Consider the following 13741-nt stretch of genomic DNA (forward strand, 5'->3'; position numbering starts at 1 on the left):
TAATATCCACAGCATCTGGAATAGATCGCTTGATAAATAAGTTTGCAATATCCATACAGTGGAACACCACTGAGCAACAAAACAGAATGAATCGTTAATGCATTAACTATTAATGCACAATCATGTGGAGGAAGCTTAGAATAATTACTATTATTTTATTATTATTATTCTATTATCCTATTTTAAGAAACCAGACTAAAATGAGGACATAGGGTATGGTTTGATTTATATAACTTTCTAGAAAATACAAAGTGACCATGGTTGCTTTGGGAAGATCCTGGAAGGGGATAAGGGTTGAAGAAACTTGGGGAAATAATGGATAGTTAGATTATCTTTACTGTAGTGATGCTTCCATGGATGTGTATGTGTCTGAAGCTCATAAAATTGCATACTTTATAATCTACAGTATATTGTACATCAATTATACCTTAAGTCATTTTTAAAGAAGACAGCATGTGATTGTATTTTTGTAATTTAGACAGATACTAAATTTGGCTACATTTAACGTCGATTACAATTTTGCCTTTTGAAATTCAAAAAGATTTTCTAGCCATGGAAATTGGCTGAGGGCAAAACTGTTTCATTGTATTATATACATATTAAATTACTTTTCCAATATGCTTCTCAGCAGAAATTCACTTATTTTTTAAAAGTGATTTATTTCATCCTTGGTACATAGAAAGGAATGTCTCAACTGCACTGATGTAGGTGTGGTGATGAAAGAAATTGATCTCAGGAAATTAGGGGTATTTTTGGAAATTATATTATGAATTGAAATTCTTTGTATTTATATTTTTAACACCCAGTATTTATATAAGGCAATTGGGGGAGTGTAGGAAGTACAACAGAAAAATCATAGATTAGTTTTCTTTCAATTAAAACTTTTACATTTAAACTTTATCGTTGATGATGGAATTTTTTTTTTTTTTAAGATTTATTTACTTATTTTAGAGCGTGAGTGTTGGGGGAAAGGCAGCATGAGGGGCAGAGAGAGGGAGAGAGAGGATCTTGAGCAAACTGCCTACTGAGCTTGGAGCCCTTTGCATGGCTTGATCCCAGGATCCTGAGATCATGCATGACCTGAGCCAAAACCAAGAGTTGGACACTTAACCGACTGAGCCACACAGGCATCCTGGTGATGGAATTTATTATACTTACATAAAATTCATGTTTCCATAAATTAATATTTTTATTCAGATCACTTTGTGATTGCTGTAGTGGTCTATCATTTTTGGATCAAATGACAAGTATTTGGAGTCAAATATTTTATTCCTTTACACCTATTTTTTGGGACTCCTTTTTTTAATACATTCTAGGAACAATTATTCTGTATTGATTATATTATTCTGGACAGCATCTATACACACATACAATACCCCTAAAGTTTTATGACTTTGAGAACACCAACCACATAGTCTTTCTTGGAAATTATTTTCTAATATTTAAATAGATATATAAGCTCTGTTAAAATTATTATTGCAAGAGCTAACTATAGTAGGAACTGCTTGTTACCATGAATTATTTCACTGAGGTATGTGAATCACATTCTTTAAACAAATTTTTTCTTCTTGTATTAAAATAAATTGGGGGATCCCTGGGTGGCGCAGCGGTTTAGTGCCTGCCTTTGGCCCAGGGCGCGATCTTGGAGACCCGGGATTGAATCCCACGTCAGGCTCCCGGTGCATGGAGCCTGCTTCTCCCTCTGCCTGTGTCTCTGCCTCTCTCTCTCTCTCTCTCTCTCTCTCTCTATCATAAATAAATAAAAATAAAATAAAATAAAAGTAAAATAAAATTTAAAAAATAAAAAAATAAAATAAAATAAAATAAAAAATTGGGCAGCCCCAGTGGCGCAGCGGTTTAGCGCCGCCTGCAGCCCAATGTCTGCCTCTCTCCGTGTCTCTCATGAATAAATAAAATATTAAAAAAAAAAAAAAGACTGTAAACTTCTCAAAAACAAGAACTTCTATATTTCTTCCATAACTTTCTGGCACACAAAGCAGGCATTCAATTCTTATAAACATATGATTGCACCAAATCCTCTAGAAACACCAACAACCCAATGTTATCAATCATAAAAACTTATTTTATTTTTTAAAAAATTTTCTTTATTTATTCATGAGAGACACAGAGAGAGAGAGAGAGAGGCAGAGACATAGTAGCACAGAGGGATAAGTTGTCTGAATGGGCAACATTATGAGATGTTTAACATCATTAAGATTGCATTTTTTTAAGATTTTATTTATTTATTTATGGGGGGGGGGGCAGAGACACAGGCAGAGGGAGAAGCAGGCTCCATGCAGAGAGCCCGATGTGGGACTTGATCCCAGGACTCCAGGATCACGCCCTGGGCCGAAGGCAGGCGCTCAACCACTGAGCCACCCAGGCGTCCCAAGAAGTTTACAGTCTTATTAGGAAACAAAAGTTGAGATTTCAAAGGAACACTAGAAGGATGATACATTAGTTTAATATTAGGACTTACTCTAATTGCTTATTAGACTAGTATTGTCTGATAATTAGGATCATCCCACGACAGTGCCAGTTAGTGATTCATTGCTGAGTGAAAGACATCTGTTTTAATAGATGTGGAATTTGAAGGAATCCTTGACTTGGAGGGGTCTGGGAAAGCTTCATGGAGGAGGAGGGATCTTTGTTTAAATGGGCTTATTGAGGAAAAGTACTTAAACAGCGCCTGGCACCAAGTTAGCACTCATTGAATGTTGGCTGTTGTTATTGCTGTCCACAGCAGCTGGGCCTAACTGAATGGAAAGGATTATAATAAATAGACTTGAATTAGGAGAGGATATTCTTGGCTGGGTAATAACATGATTAGCTATGATAATGTGGCGTTTGTGCTGAAATTGTGAGCTAAGCCTAGCTAGGTCCTCTATTTTTGTGCTGGACTCCTTTGAGTGTCCTAGGTCACAACACTCTTCTTTAATTATGATGTGGGAGTGCTGGGCTCCTCCCTAATCGATATTAGTTAAATTTTTGATTTGTTAAAATGAATATCTGTTTCACTTACGGGTTTTTTCTTCTCCCTAATAGGAGCATCGGAATTTGCCGTTTATGCGTGAGCTGCGGTATCTATTTGCACTTCTTGTTGGTACTAAAAGGAAATATGTTGACCCATCAAGAGCAGTCGAAATTCTTAAGGACGCTTTCAAATCAAATGACTCCCAGCAGGTAGCTTTTTTTTGTACCTACTTATTTATTAATATTTGTATTTTATTTGATTTGATCATTCCTTAAGCAGTTTTTTCAAAGACACATGACAAAGATATTGCTATTCCTCTTTATTAAAAATAAGTTGTAGACATTTAAAACATTGCTTATTTGGAAGATTTACTTTTTGTAAGTTGAGAGAAAAGTAACAGTGATCTTGGAAAGTGTTAAGATAAATGAAACTGTAATTTTTATTGTGATTGAAATTAATAAGTGAAAACAGTGGGTAAAATTAGGAATGTTCAGAAATGTTGTAAATCTTCACAAATGTGATAACCCAAGGCCAGTATAGTATACATGCTTTTGGTATGCCTATTTTTGTTGGCATGAAGTAGTTTCCTTAGTTACTCAGAAAAGGTTTCTGAACTACATTAACTTTGTTATTGTTGCTTTTATTTTTCAATCTTTGTATAGTGCTATTTGGTAGGATTTTTTTATCCATTCCTTAAAAAAAGATAATTGGGAATTTTCTTATAAAATAGAAAATGTATAAACAAGCAACATTTTCACACATAATTTGAGAAGTTAGAGAAATTTTATTTTATTTTATTATTTTATTTTATTTTTTTGAGAAGTTAGAGAAATTTTAAAAGAGGGAAAACAGAAAAGCAAAGAAAATAGACTAGTAGCAACAGTGTTGGAAGAGATGGCAGTGAGGAAGCAAGGGGCACAAGACAAAATGTCTCAATAGATTCATACAGCTACTGCACTTGTAACGCACTTTTTATAGTACTTGGATGTGTCTGGTATGTGGATGTGTATGTGGATGTGTAGGAAAGGTATTTGGAGAGGGGTCCTGAAAAGATGTATAATTCTGCAACGCCTGCCTTGCCCATGTTGTTTTTGTTTTGTTTTGTTTTGTTTTAATTCACCTTTTATGGCAAAGACAAATGAACAAAAAAGGTGCTCACGTCAGGATTTGCTTTGATTTGTTGTTTTCATTTTTTTGTAAGGTGGGGGAGAAGAGGGAGAGGGAGAGAGAGAATCTTAATCTTAATCCATGCCTAGTGTGGAGCCTGAAGTGGGGTTCCATCTCACCACGCTGAGATCATGACCTGAGCTGAAATCAAGAGTTGGATGCCTAACTAACTGAGCCACCCAGATGCCCCTGGTTGGTTTGTTTTATAAAAAAATTTCTAACTAAGTTCCAGTGCTGGTTAGGTTTAATATCTTACTCTTATTTGTTAAAGCAATACTTAAGTCAAAAGAAATAATATTCTTAAAAATGATCTCAAACCCCCATTTTAGGGTACTCCTGGTTTTAAGTGTCTTTTATTTTTTGTAGCACTATTTATTTAATATGTGCATTATAATCTCTAATAGCTTTGAGTATAAAATTAAATTTTAAAAAGTCGCTTCTCTTCCCTGACTTATTGTTTCTTATGGAATTGCTTTTTGTATGTTTTTTTTCTTGGTTACTCTCTGGTGTTGAATCTTTTCACTATGAATAGTGGTCTTTGTGTATCTTTTCATATGTAAAAATGAGGCAGCAAAAGTTTATTGGGAGCCTTATATGTACACAGTAGACTTTTCAGATTTATTAGGGTAGACAGGGAGACAGACTCGAATGCCACAATGTGAATGCCATTGCTTTGGGTTGGCAGTGTAGATAGACTAACTAGGTTACTCACCGTTCATTCTTTTTCTCTGGAGGTCTTTTTAGAGTAGGTGTATGTGAATTCAGGTTGATACAGGTTTGATTCTCTTCTACTCCCAGACATTTGAGTCGAACACACATTAGTGACAGAATGGAATAAATCCATGAGTAAAGTAAGCATCATTACTTTTTAAAAAAATGAACTTGTACTTATATTTCATAGTCTTCCTAAATATATCATATTTTGGAATATGCAAGAATCTTGTGGGATACTTTGGTATATAGTACTGTCAATTTTAATCATACCTATAATTGAGTTTAAAATTAAAATGTTGTAGTAAAGGCCTTAATTTTTTTTCTCTTGAGGAAAGCAGGTAGAATTATTTTGTAAATGTTAATTTTAGATTTCTTAAAATAAAGACAAGGAATAATTCATTCTGAATAGTATTTTGATAACTAGGAAACAGTTTTGTGTTTCTAGTCAGATATAACCTTGCAGGATGAGTAAAGTTACAGAATTTTAAAATTATGGAAAGTTGCTTTAATGTGTTTTGTGAGTTTGCTATGACAGCAGTAACAAATTACCATAAACCAAATGATTTCAAAGCAATAGAAAATTACTCTCTTAACAGTTCTAGAAGCCAGAGTCTAAAGTAAAGGTGGTAAAAGGGCTGTGCTCCCCACCATGGCCCTAAGGCCGAATCCTTTCTTGCCTTCCTTCACCATCTTTTGATGGCCTGTGGTGTTCTTTGGCTTGTGGGGGCATAGCTTCAGTCTCTGTGTCCTTTACATGGCCTTTTCTCCTGTGTGTCTTTGTGTCTGCTTCTTTTCTGTTTCTTATAAGAATACACATCCTTTAGATTTAGGGCCCACCCTAATCTGGGATGATCTCATGTTGAGATCCTTACCTTAATTATATCTTCAAAGACCTGTATTCTAAATAAGATTACATCCTGAAGTCTCAGATGGGCATATATTTTGGCATGCCACTATTTAACCCACTACAGTTGGTATGGATGTTTATAACTGGATTTTTGTGCTGAGTTTAGTTTTTTTCTTTTTTTTTTTAAGATTTTATTTACTTATTTATGAGAGACACAGAGAGAGGCAGAGATATAGGCAGAAGGAGAAGCAGGCTCCCTAAGGGGAGCCTGATGTGGGACTTGATCCTAGGACCTCAGGATCACAACCTGAGCCAAAGACAGATGCTCAACCACTGAGCCACCCAGGGACCCCTAACTTACATGGCTTTGGAACAATTTCCTTAAGCTTCTTAGATCCTAGTTTCAATATTTTATTTTATTTATTTTTTTAAAGATTTTATTTATTTATGAGAGATACAGAGAGAGAGAGGCAGAGAGAGACATAGACAGAGGGAGAAAGAAGTAGGTTCCATATAGGGAGCCTGATGTGAGACTCGATCCTGAAACTTTGGGATCGTGCCCTGAGTCAAAGGCAGACACTCCAGCACTGAGCCACCCAGGAGTTCCTAGTTTCAGCATTTTAAAGGTGAGTAGATTGACCCAGATGCTCTTTTAGAAAACTTGTAGGTGGAAAAATATATGATGGTTAATTTGTTTAATATTTGGGGCAATTTTGATTAATAAAGGCACATTGTTTACACTGATTCATGTGTCTTTGATGAAACAGTCTTAGTAGGATTGGTTTATTTTTTCTCCCTAGGTTCTCTATAGATGAACCTATTTTTTGTGTTCTACCTCAGATTATTCAAAGAATTATGGTAGTTGACGAGTACAACTGCCACCCTCTTCCTGTTTTTCCATGTTAGGGGAACTACAACTGGAAGAAGGGGTGGCAAAAGGTGATGTACATGCGCTAGTTCTGAAGGGATAATTTGAAGTTCATGAGATAGTGAACTTGATAGGGAGTCAGTGATTGGACTAAACCTGACAGGATTAACATATCTTCATAAAAGTGGATTGGCTTAAAAAGTTGGGTGTAAGAGTTGAATTAAGAAAATGAATTGCTGAAAAGCATGTCTTCCTTCTAAGAGAGAAGCCAGTAACAATTCCTTATATGATGAAGAACTCTTTGGTAATGTGGGTCTTTAATTTTAAAAAGATTCGTTAGAGAACTCGTTTGGGAGCGATGCTTATTTTTAAACCTTATTTGTAAGTTAGAATTTATATATATGAATGTATATATAATATTGTATGTATTATATACATATGTGTGTGTGTGTATATATATAAAATATATATGTATATATAAATATGTACATAAAAATGTATATATAAATTTCCTGTAATAAAACCCAGTCATTGTGATTATCAATATAATGTTTGTTTTTCTCAGATACTGATTTTATTCTCTTGTTAGGTTAGGTTATAAGTATTTCTTGTATTTGGTGTGAAACATTTCATATGATATTTCTGTGAGGAGTCAGTAATTTTATGTTTGATGTGACTGGCTGTAAGTTTTGTGTTGCAATACTTAGTATTTTTATTAGCAGACTCAAATATCAACAAGACTTTTTTTCTTTCCACAGCAAGATGTGAGTGAGTTTACACACAAATTATTAGATTGGTTAGAAGATGCCTTTCAAATGAGAGCTGAAGAAGAGACGTAAGTTACCATGAAATTTAGTGATGGGGTTTTCGGAGATTGATAAATAACACTCATTTTTCTCCTTTTATTTATCAGTATCTATGGAGAAATGGGAAAGAAACCAAAAGATGTGTAGGAACCCAAACGTTACCTGTATTGACAAGTTGTTTGAAATCTGTGGCTCAAAGGCTGAGTAGCTTTAGATTTCCATTGTAAGAGTAGAATCCAGCCAGAAAGATCTAAAAAGCAACCCTGAAAGGGCTAATTCCACATGCCCACTTCTTTTCCTTGGATTCAGCAGTCTCTTTTCATGAGGAGGAATGGGTTAGTGGTGGGGAAAGATACCAGGAGTATTACTTCTGATGATCTCCTTTCACATGGAATCATAACAACAGGGATATGACAGTCCTCCTCAGCATTCTCTAGCTTTTTATTTTCTGCCCATCAGATTGAATCATTAAGACTTTGGTTATTTAAGAAATCTGCACACTTTCAAGATAGTCCTTGTCCACTCCCATGAGGCCACTTTCCTAATAGTAACCACTAGTTCCTTTATGTATCTTCATGAAACACTGGTGGACCACTTAGAATTTACCACTGCGGGCTCTGATATGGTCTAACAAGATGCAGTATGTAAATTAACACCTAGAAATTTTGGAATATGTTGTAAACAGTAAATGACTGGTTATAATTCTACCCAGAAGCCTGTCATTGAGGGCCAGTCACTTGCAGGCTGTTATGTGTGAACTTAAACTAAGTTGGGAGCAGTCTCTGAAGAAAGTAATTATGGTTCGAAGTCTACAGTATTTGAGGAAAAAAAAATATATTTTTGGTAAATTTTATCTCAGAGTGGGACATTTGAAAGCTGCTTCCTTCTTGAAAGCGTATTTAGAAGTTTATGATGTTGACAGCTGTAGGTCCTCAGTGTCTTTCCTGTCCACCAAAAGTTTTAGTTGCATTATTATGAGCTTCTTCAGTTTGTGGCTCTGAGTGCCTCATTGAATGACTTATTTTTGTGCCATGGTGGTTGTGCCCACTGCCTTTTGCTATGGAATTGCTTAGGCCTGGGAAACCTGCCTTTGGGTTAGTTTCTTTCTTCTCTTCATGTTAGCTTCTCTCTTCATGTTACGTTCATCTGGAAAGTCTTCCCCATCAAACCTCTGGAATGAATCTGCTATTGCTGCTTGTGAAAGCTGAGTCCTAGCATCCAGTGAAGATACATTCTTTCCTCAGCTTTTGAATGTTATAGGCCTAGAGTGTAGTTTGTTCTGCTGCATCTTTTTCTAGGTGACATATGCCTAGAAACACGTTCACATACGTGATACACGTTCACATACGTGTATATATTTTTTATTCCTTTAGGAAGGTTTGGCTGAATTTTTAAGTTTACCCTGCTGCTTTAGCCTCTGTCTCATGCACAGCCAGCCCTATTTGATGAATTCTTCCTGTTCTTACATTTTTTTTTATTTGCCTTTGCATTTGTTTTTCTCTAACTTCCTCCTCTGATACTGTCTTGATAGGTTCCTCATAATAAGTGATTCACTAATGAGAATTGTCCATTCTGGTTCCTCTCCAGTATAGCTCATGTCCCTTGTATCTTTCCTTAGAGTTCTAATACCAGAAATTCATTGTGCGTGTTTCCTCAGAATGTGAACAATATCTGTATCTTCATCTGTGATAACAGAGTCTCTGAGGTTCTTTAAGTAATTCTTTGAATCTTTTACCCTGAAATCCCTAGTTCCTCCTTCTCAAATCTCTCCAGATTTTCTATAAGCAGTTCATTTAGTTTATCTTGTCTTTAATACATGATCTTCCCATTGCTTTTTATCTGTAGCCTCAGAAGCGTGCCTAAATGTGTGTTCTTTCTGAGGGGGTCATTTTATTCTGATTTTGGAAATATTGTTTGTTATTTATGTACTTGTTAATGTTTTTGGATTATAGTCACCTCTTCTGATCTAGTACCTAACCAGTTATCTCCCTTTTTCTGAAACAGTTTTTTAAAAAAGCCAGAACTTTTCCATTTCAGTTCATTCGAAATCTTGTTTTGTTTCGTTTTTGTTTTTGTTTTTTAAGATTTTATTTATTTATTCATGAGAGATGCAGAGACATAGGCAGAGGGAGAAGCAGGCTCCATGCAGGAAGCCTGATGTGGGACTCGATCCCGAGACCTTGGGATCATGCCCTGAGCAAAAGGTAGATGCTCAACCACCAAGCCACCCAGGCGTCCCTAAAATCTTAAGTTTTATTTGAAGTATGTTCTCTTTGTTCATTTCCCCATACTTTTCGATCTGTTTTTTGCTGTTTTTGGTGCTAAAACTAGTTTTGAATCTTTATGCTCCCCCTATTTAGAACAGAGCTTTCCAATCGGTGTGCCATGGCTAGCCAGATTATGGGTATGTGGGAGATATTGATCCTGTTTCTGTGATCATGAGAAAATATGTCTTTTAACCTTAAAATTCCCTGTATATGTTAATATATGTACTAATTGTATTAAAAAGATTGGGAAGCTCTGACCCAAAGCATTCTAGTTTGCTTTGTCAGCTATCCAGACCTTTGAACTCCTTCTGTGCTAACCTAATCCCCAACGGTAAGATGTCCCAGATGCAAGTTTTCCATAGTGATTTCTTTGGCCTTTGATATTTGTGTCATTCTTTCTTTACTACTGCTTTCATGCAAGTGATGGGTCTCTCATTTCTTTTTTTTTCTCTCTTTTTTTTTAAAGATTTATTTATAGAGGGAGAGAGCATGTGTGTGTGTGCATGCTCTCCACACACAGGTGGAGGGGTAGAGGGAGAGACTCTCAAGCAGATTCCCTGCTGAGCACAGAGCCTGGGCACAGGGCTCGATCTCCTGACCCTGAAATCATGACCTGAGCCAAAATCAAGAGTTGGACGTTCAACCGACTGAGGCTCCATGGTCTCTCACTTCTATTATAGGAGTCTCGTGTCTTTTTAATTGCTCTTTACTTGTATTCCTTATATTTCTGTTGGCATAACCAATCTGGGCCCCTGAGTTTCACAGCTTAAATGCAAGGCAAAGAACAGGATGTCTAAGAGCTTGGAAAGAAGGACAAGGTAAATAATTTCTAGAGATTCCTACCCAACTCTTTAGTGATCTGTGTTTATCACAGATTAGTGGAGAGCAGGGTAAAATTCAGGTAGGAAGATTTGAAAAGAAATTTGGAAAGAAAGTTCAGAATTCCTGGAGGCAGCCAACATCCAGTTCCTTCTGACAAAGTCAGCAACCTGTTAAGTCATTGCTCTTTCCATGGGGTATGTGTATGACAATAAGGAGAAAAACCAGGAGTATTGATTTCCTACATAAAAATAAGAGGACATGGAAAAGAGATTCCCACTAATATTTACATCTAAAGATTCATAGATATTTACATCAAGCAAGATAATCTTTGGATTGTTCCTCTCCCCCATGTCAGTCTCAAGTCCTTTTTATTCTCATATTATAAAATATGTAAGGTGTGAAGTAAATTTTTCCCATAGAGTTAAAATGCCCAAAGACGAAATATATATAATGGGAGAGGATACATTGATTTTGGAGTCAAATTTGAGTTCACTTTGCAGCTTGAGCACTAACCAATTTTGCGAATTTAGGCAAGTGAATTAACCTGCTCTACAGCTTCATTATCAGTAAAATAGAAGTAATTGTACTGTTATCAGTCATAGTGGGCTAGATAGTCCAGTGGCAACAGCTCCAAAACTTTGTAGCTTATATCATATTATTAGATGTGTCCAGTGGGTGTGAGTAAGGGGCTCTGATCATTCTTTAACTCAGAGCCCCAGAGTAGGGGGCTCTGATCATTCTTTAACTCAGAGCCCCAGATGCTTCTCATCATCATCCCTTCTGGGATTACCATGGCAATGAAAGTACACTGGCTTTCAGGGTTTCTATCACACACCTCTTCTGCTTACATTTTGTTGGGAAAAACAAGTTATGTGGTCTGCCTAACTTCAAGTGAGGGGGAACACCTTAAACCCATTAGGATGGCTACTATTAAAAAAAACAAACAAACAAACAGAAAATTACAGGCATTGGTAAGGATGTGAAGAAATTAGAACCCTCGTACACTGTTGATGGGAATGTGAAATGATACAGCTGATATGGGAAACATCATGGTGACTCCTCAAAAGATTAAAAATAGAATTACTATTCCATGGAAGAAATCCTTTCACAATGTATACATATATCAGATCATTACATTGTATACTTTAAACTTTAAAGGTTAACTGTATGATCCAACAGTTCCACTGCTAGGTATATATTAAGAATTGATAGCAGGGTCTTGAAGAGATATTTGTACATCCATGTTCATAGCATCTCATTATTCACAATAGCCAAAAGGTGGAAAACAACTCAGATGAATGGATGGATGAATGGATAAACAAAATGTGGCATACATAAAGTGGAATATCTTTTAAAAAGAAGGAAATTCTGACACATGCTGCAACACAGACGCTAAGTGAAATAAGCCAGTCACAAAAAGACAAACACTGTATGCCACTTACATGATGTGTCAAGAGTTGTAAAACTCAAACAGAGAGTAAGAATGGTGGTTGCCAGGGCCTGTGGGGAGGGAGAAATGTGGAGTTGTTCAGTGAGTGTAGAGTTTCAGTTTTGTAAGATGACAAGACTTCTGGAGATCGGTTGCACAATATGAATATACTTAACACGATCTACCAAACGCTTGAGAATGGTTAGATGGTAAATTATGTGTTATGTATCTTACCACAAATAAAATTTTTAAAATTTGAATAAAACATGAGTGGGAAAGTATGTCTTAACCACATACCTGAGAGTAGAAGACCAGAAATCTTTTTGAGTATCACTAATAACTACCATATGGCCTCATAGCATTGTTTTAAGGATTAAGTGAAATACTTCCTACCAGTTTTTTTTCCCACTACCATTTGTTTTAAGGAGTAAGTGAAAGTACATATACTACATTTATAAAGAGACCATGTCCTTCCCTGCCTCTTTTTTTTTTTTTTAAGCAAATCCATTTTACTGGTTTAAACACAAAATTCTTGAAGATAAATTATGTACACAGTTGTGGAGACCACACACTTTTGTGTAGTAATGCAAAGATAAACTGTGTTTTCAGACCAGAGAGAACAAAACATAAAAATGAAAGGTTAAAAAAGTATTAACTTCTGTTTGCTTCAAGCGAAAAAGGAAAAAAAAATCCACAGTGTATATGTTAAAGAATTTGGAAAATTCACAAATGAGTAATCATGCCTGCAGCATGAAGAGTAGAGTAGCTTCTGAGCTGCTTTGTGTCAAAGCTGGTGTTTTGCTCCTTCGTTGGTGACAGCTGCTATTTTTGAATGGTGTGCGCTCTTCTCTTTAAATATAGGAAATGATATTTAAGGTTTTATAGAAATTTACTCTAATAGTGGCTTTTTTTTTCTTCTCAACAAGTCCAAGTACGCCTAAAAGTGTGAGGTCAAAATGAACTATGATAATAAAAGGATCAAACATTCCTCGAACACAGACTGTGTCAGGACCTCTTGTAATGTTGTCCCCTGCAGCAACTCATTTTAACCCTTACAGCAGGTCTTTGAGTTCAGTTACTGTTATCCTCAATTGTCAGGTGAAAAAATGGAAGAATACACTTAAGTGCCTTGTCCAAGGTAATGTCAATAGCAGCACTAAGTGAATGGACAGCCACATAAATGTTACCATCTTGGCATATACTATTGTTCTTTGGATGTTTTGTCTATTACTTACAGGTCCAAAAATCACAACCGCATTTATGTTTTTACCATGCTTTAGGGATGAAGAGAAGCCAAAGAACCCCATGGTAGAGTTGTTCTATGGGAGGTTCCTTGCTGTGGGAGTACTTGAAGGTATGGTTATAATACATGTTTACTCTTTATTACATTTGAAGAGTTATTACCTATTAGCTCTTGATAATGACTCCTTGTTGAATGGTTTTTAATTTTAATTTGATTTACTCTGTCTAGTAGTTCCTGTTGCATTGCTACGACTTATTTGCAAGAAAACAGTGAATAATAGAGTGAATGAAAAGGAAGGTTTAAGCATGCATTATCACATGCTAATATATAGTGTCATCCTGATGTTCTTTCCCTGAGAAAGCTGTGATTCTGTGAATTGTTGGGGTACAGGGATTAAGGGGGCAATGGTTTTGAAAATAATATTGGAGTTGAATACTGGTTTGGGGATGATGGTTATTGTTTCTGAGGGTTTCAACTCTTTGTTTTGAAATCTGCATTTAATAATTTAGCAATTTAGTATAGTCAAGGTATTACCTTTTTCAGGTGATTATAGAATTATTTAGGCTCTGGTTTTCAAGAAAGAATCGTACTTTTATCTTTTGAA

The 13741-nt window shown here is 35.9% G+C and overlaps 1 protein-coding gene across 4 annotated transcripts in view; it reads left to right on the plus strand.

The window, feature by feature from the left end:
* USP25 (ubiquitin specific peptidase 25) overlaps positions 1-13741 on the plus strand; it is a 136900-nt gene that overhangs the window by 64883 nt on the left and 58276 nt on the right. For all 4 annotated transcript variants that reach the window (XM_038581247.1, XM_038581248.1, XM_038581249.1 and 1 more), the window contains exons 7-9: positions 3046-3183; positions 7329-7405; positions 13175-13248. In XM_038581247.1, coding sequence (XP_038437175.1) covers positions 3046-3183; positions 7329-7405; positions 13175-13248 — 289 coding nt within the window. The remainder of the gene's footprint in view (positions 1-3045; positions 3184-7328; positions 7406-13174; positions 13249-13741) is intronic.

Source organism: Canis lupus, chromosome 31 (assembly GCF_011100685.1).
Source record: "Canis lupus familiaris isolate Mischka breed German Shepherd chromosome 31, alternate assembly UU_Cfam_GSD_1.0, whole genome shotgun sequence".
Lineage (NCBI taxonomy): Eukaryota > Metazoa > Chordata > Mammalia > Carnivora > Canidae > Canis > Canis lupus.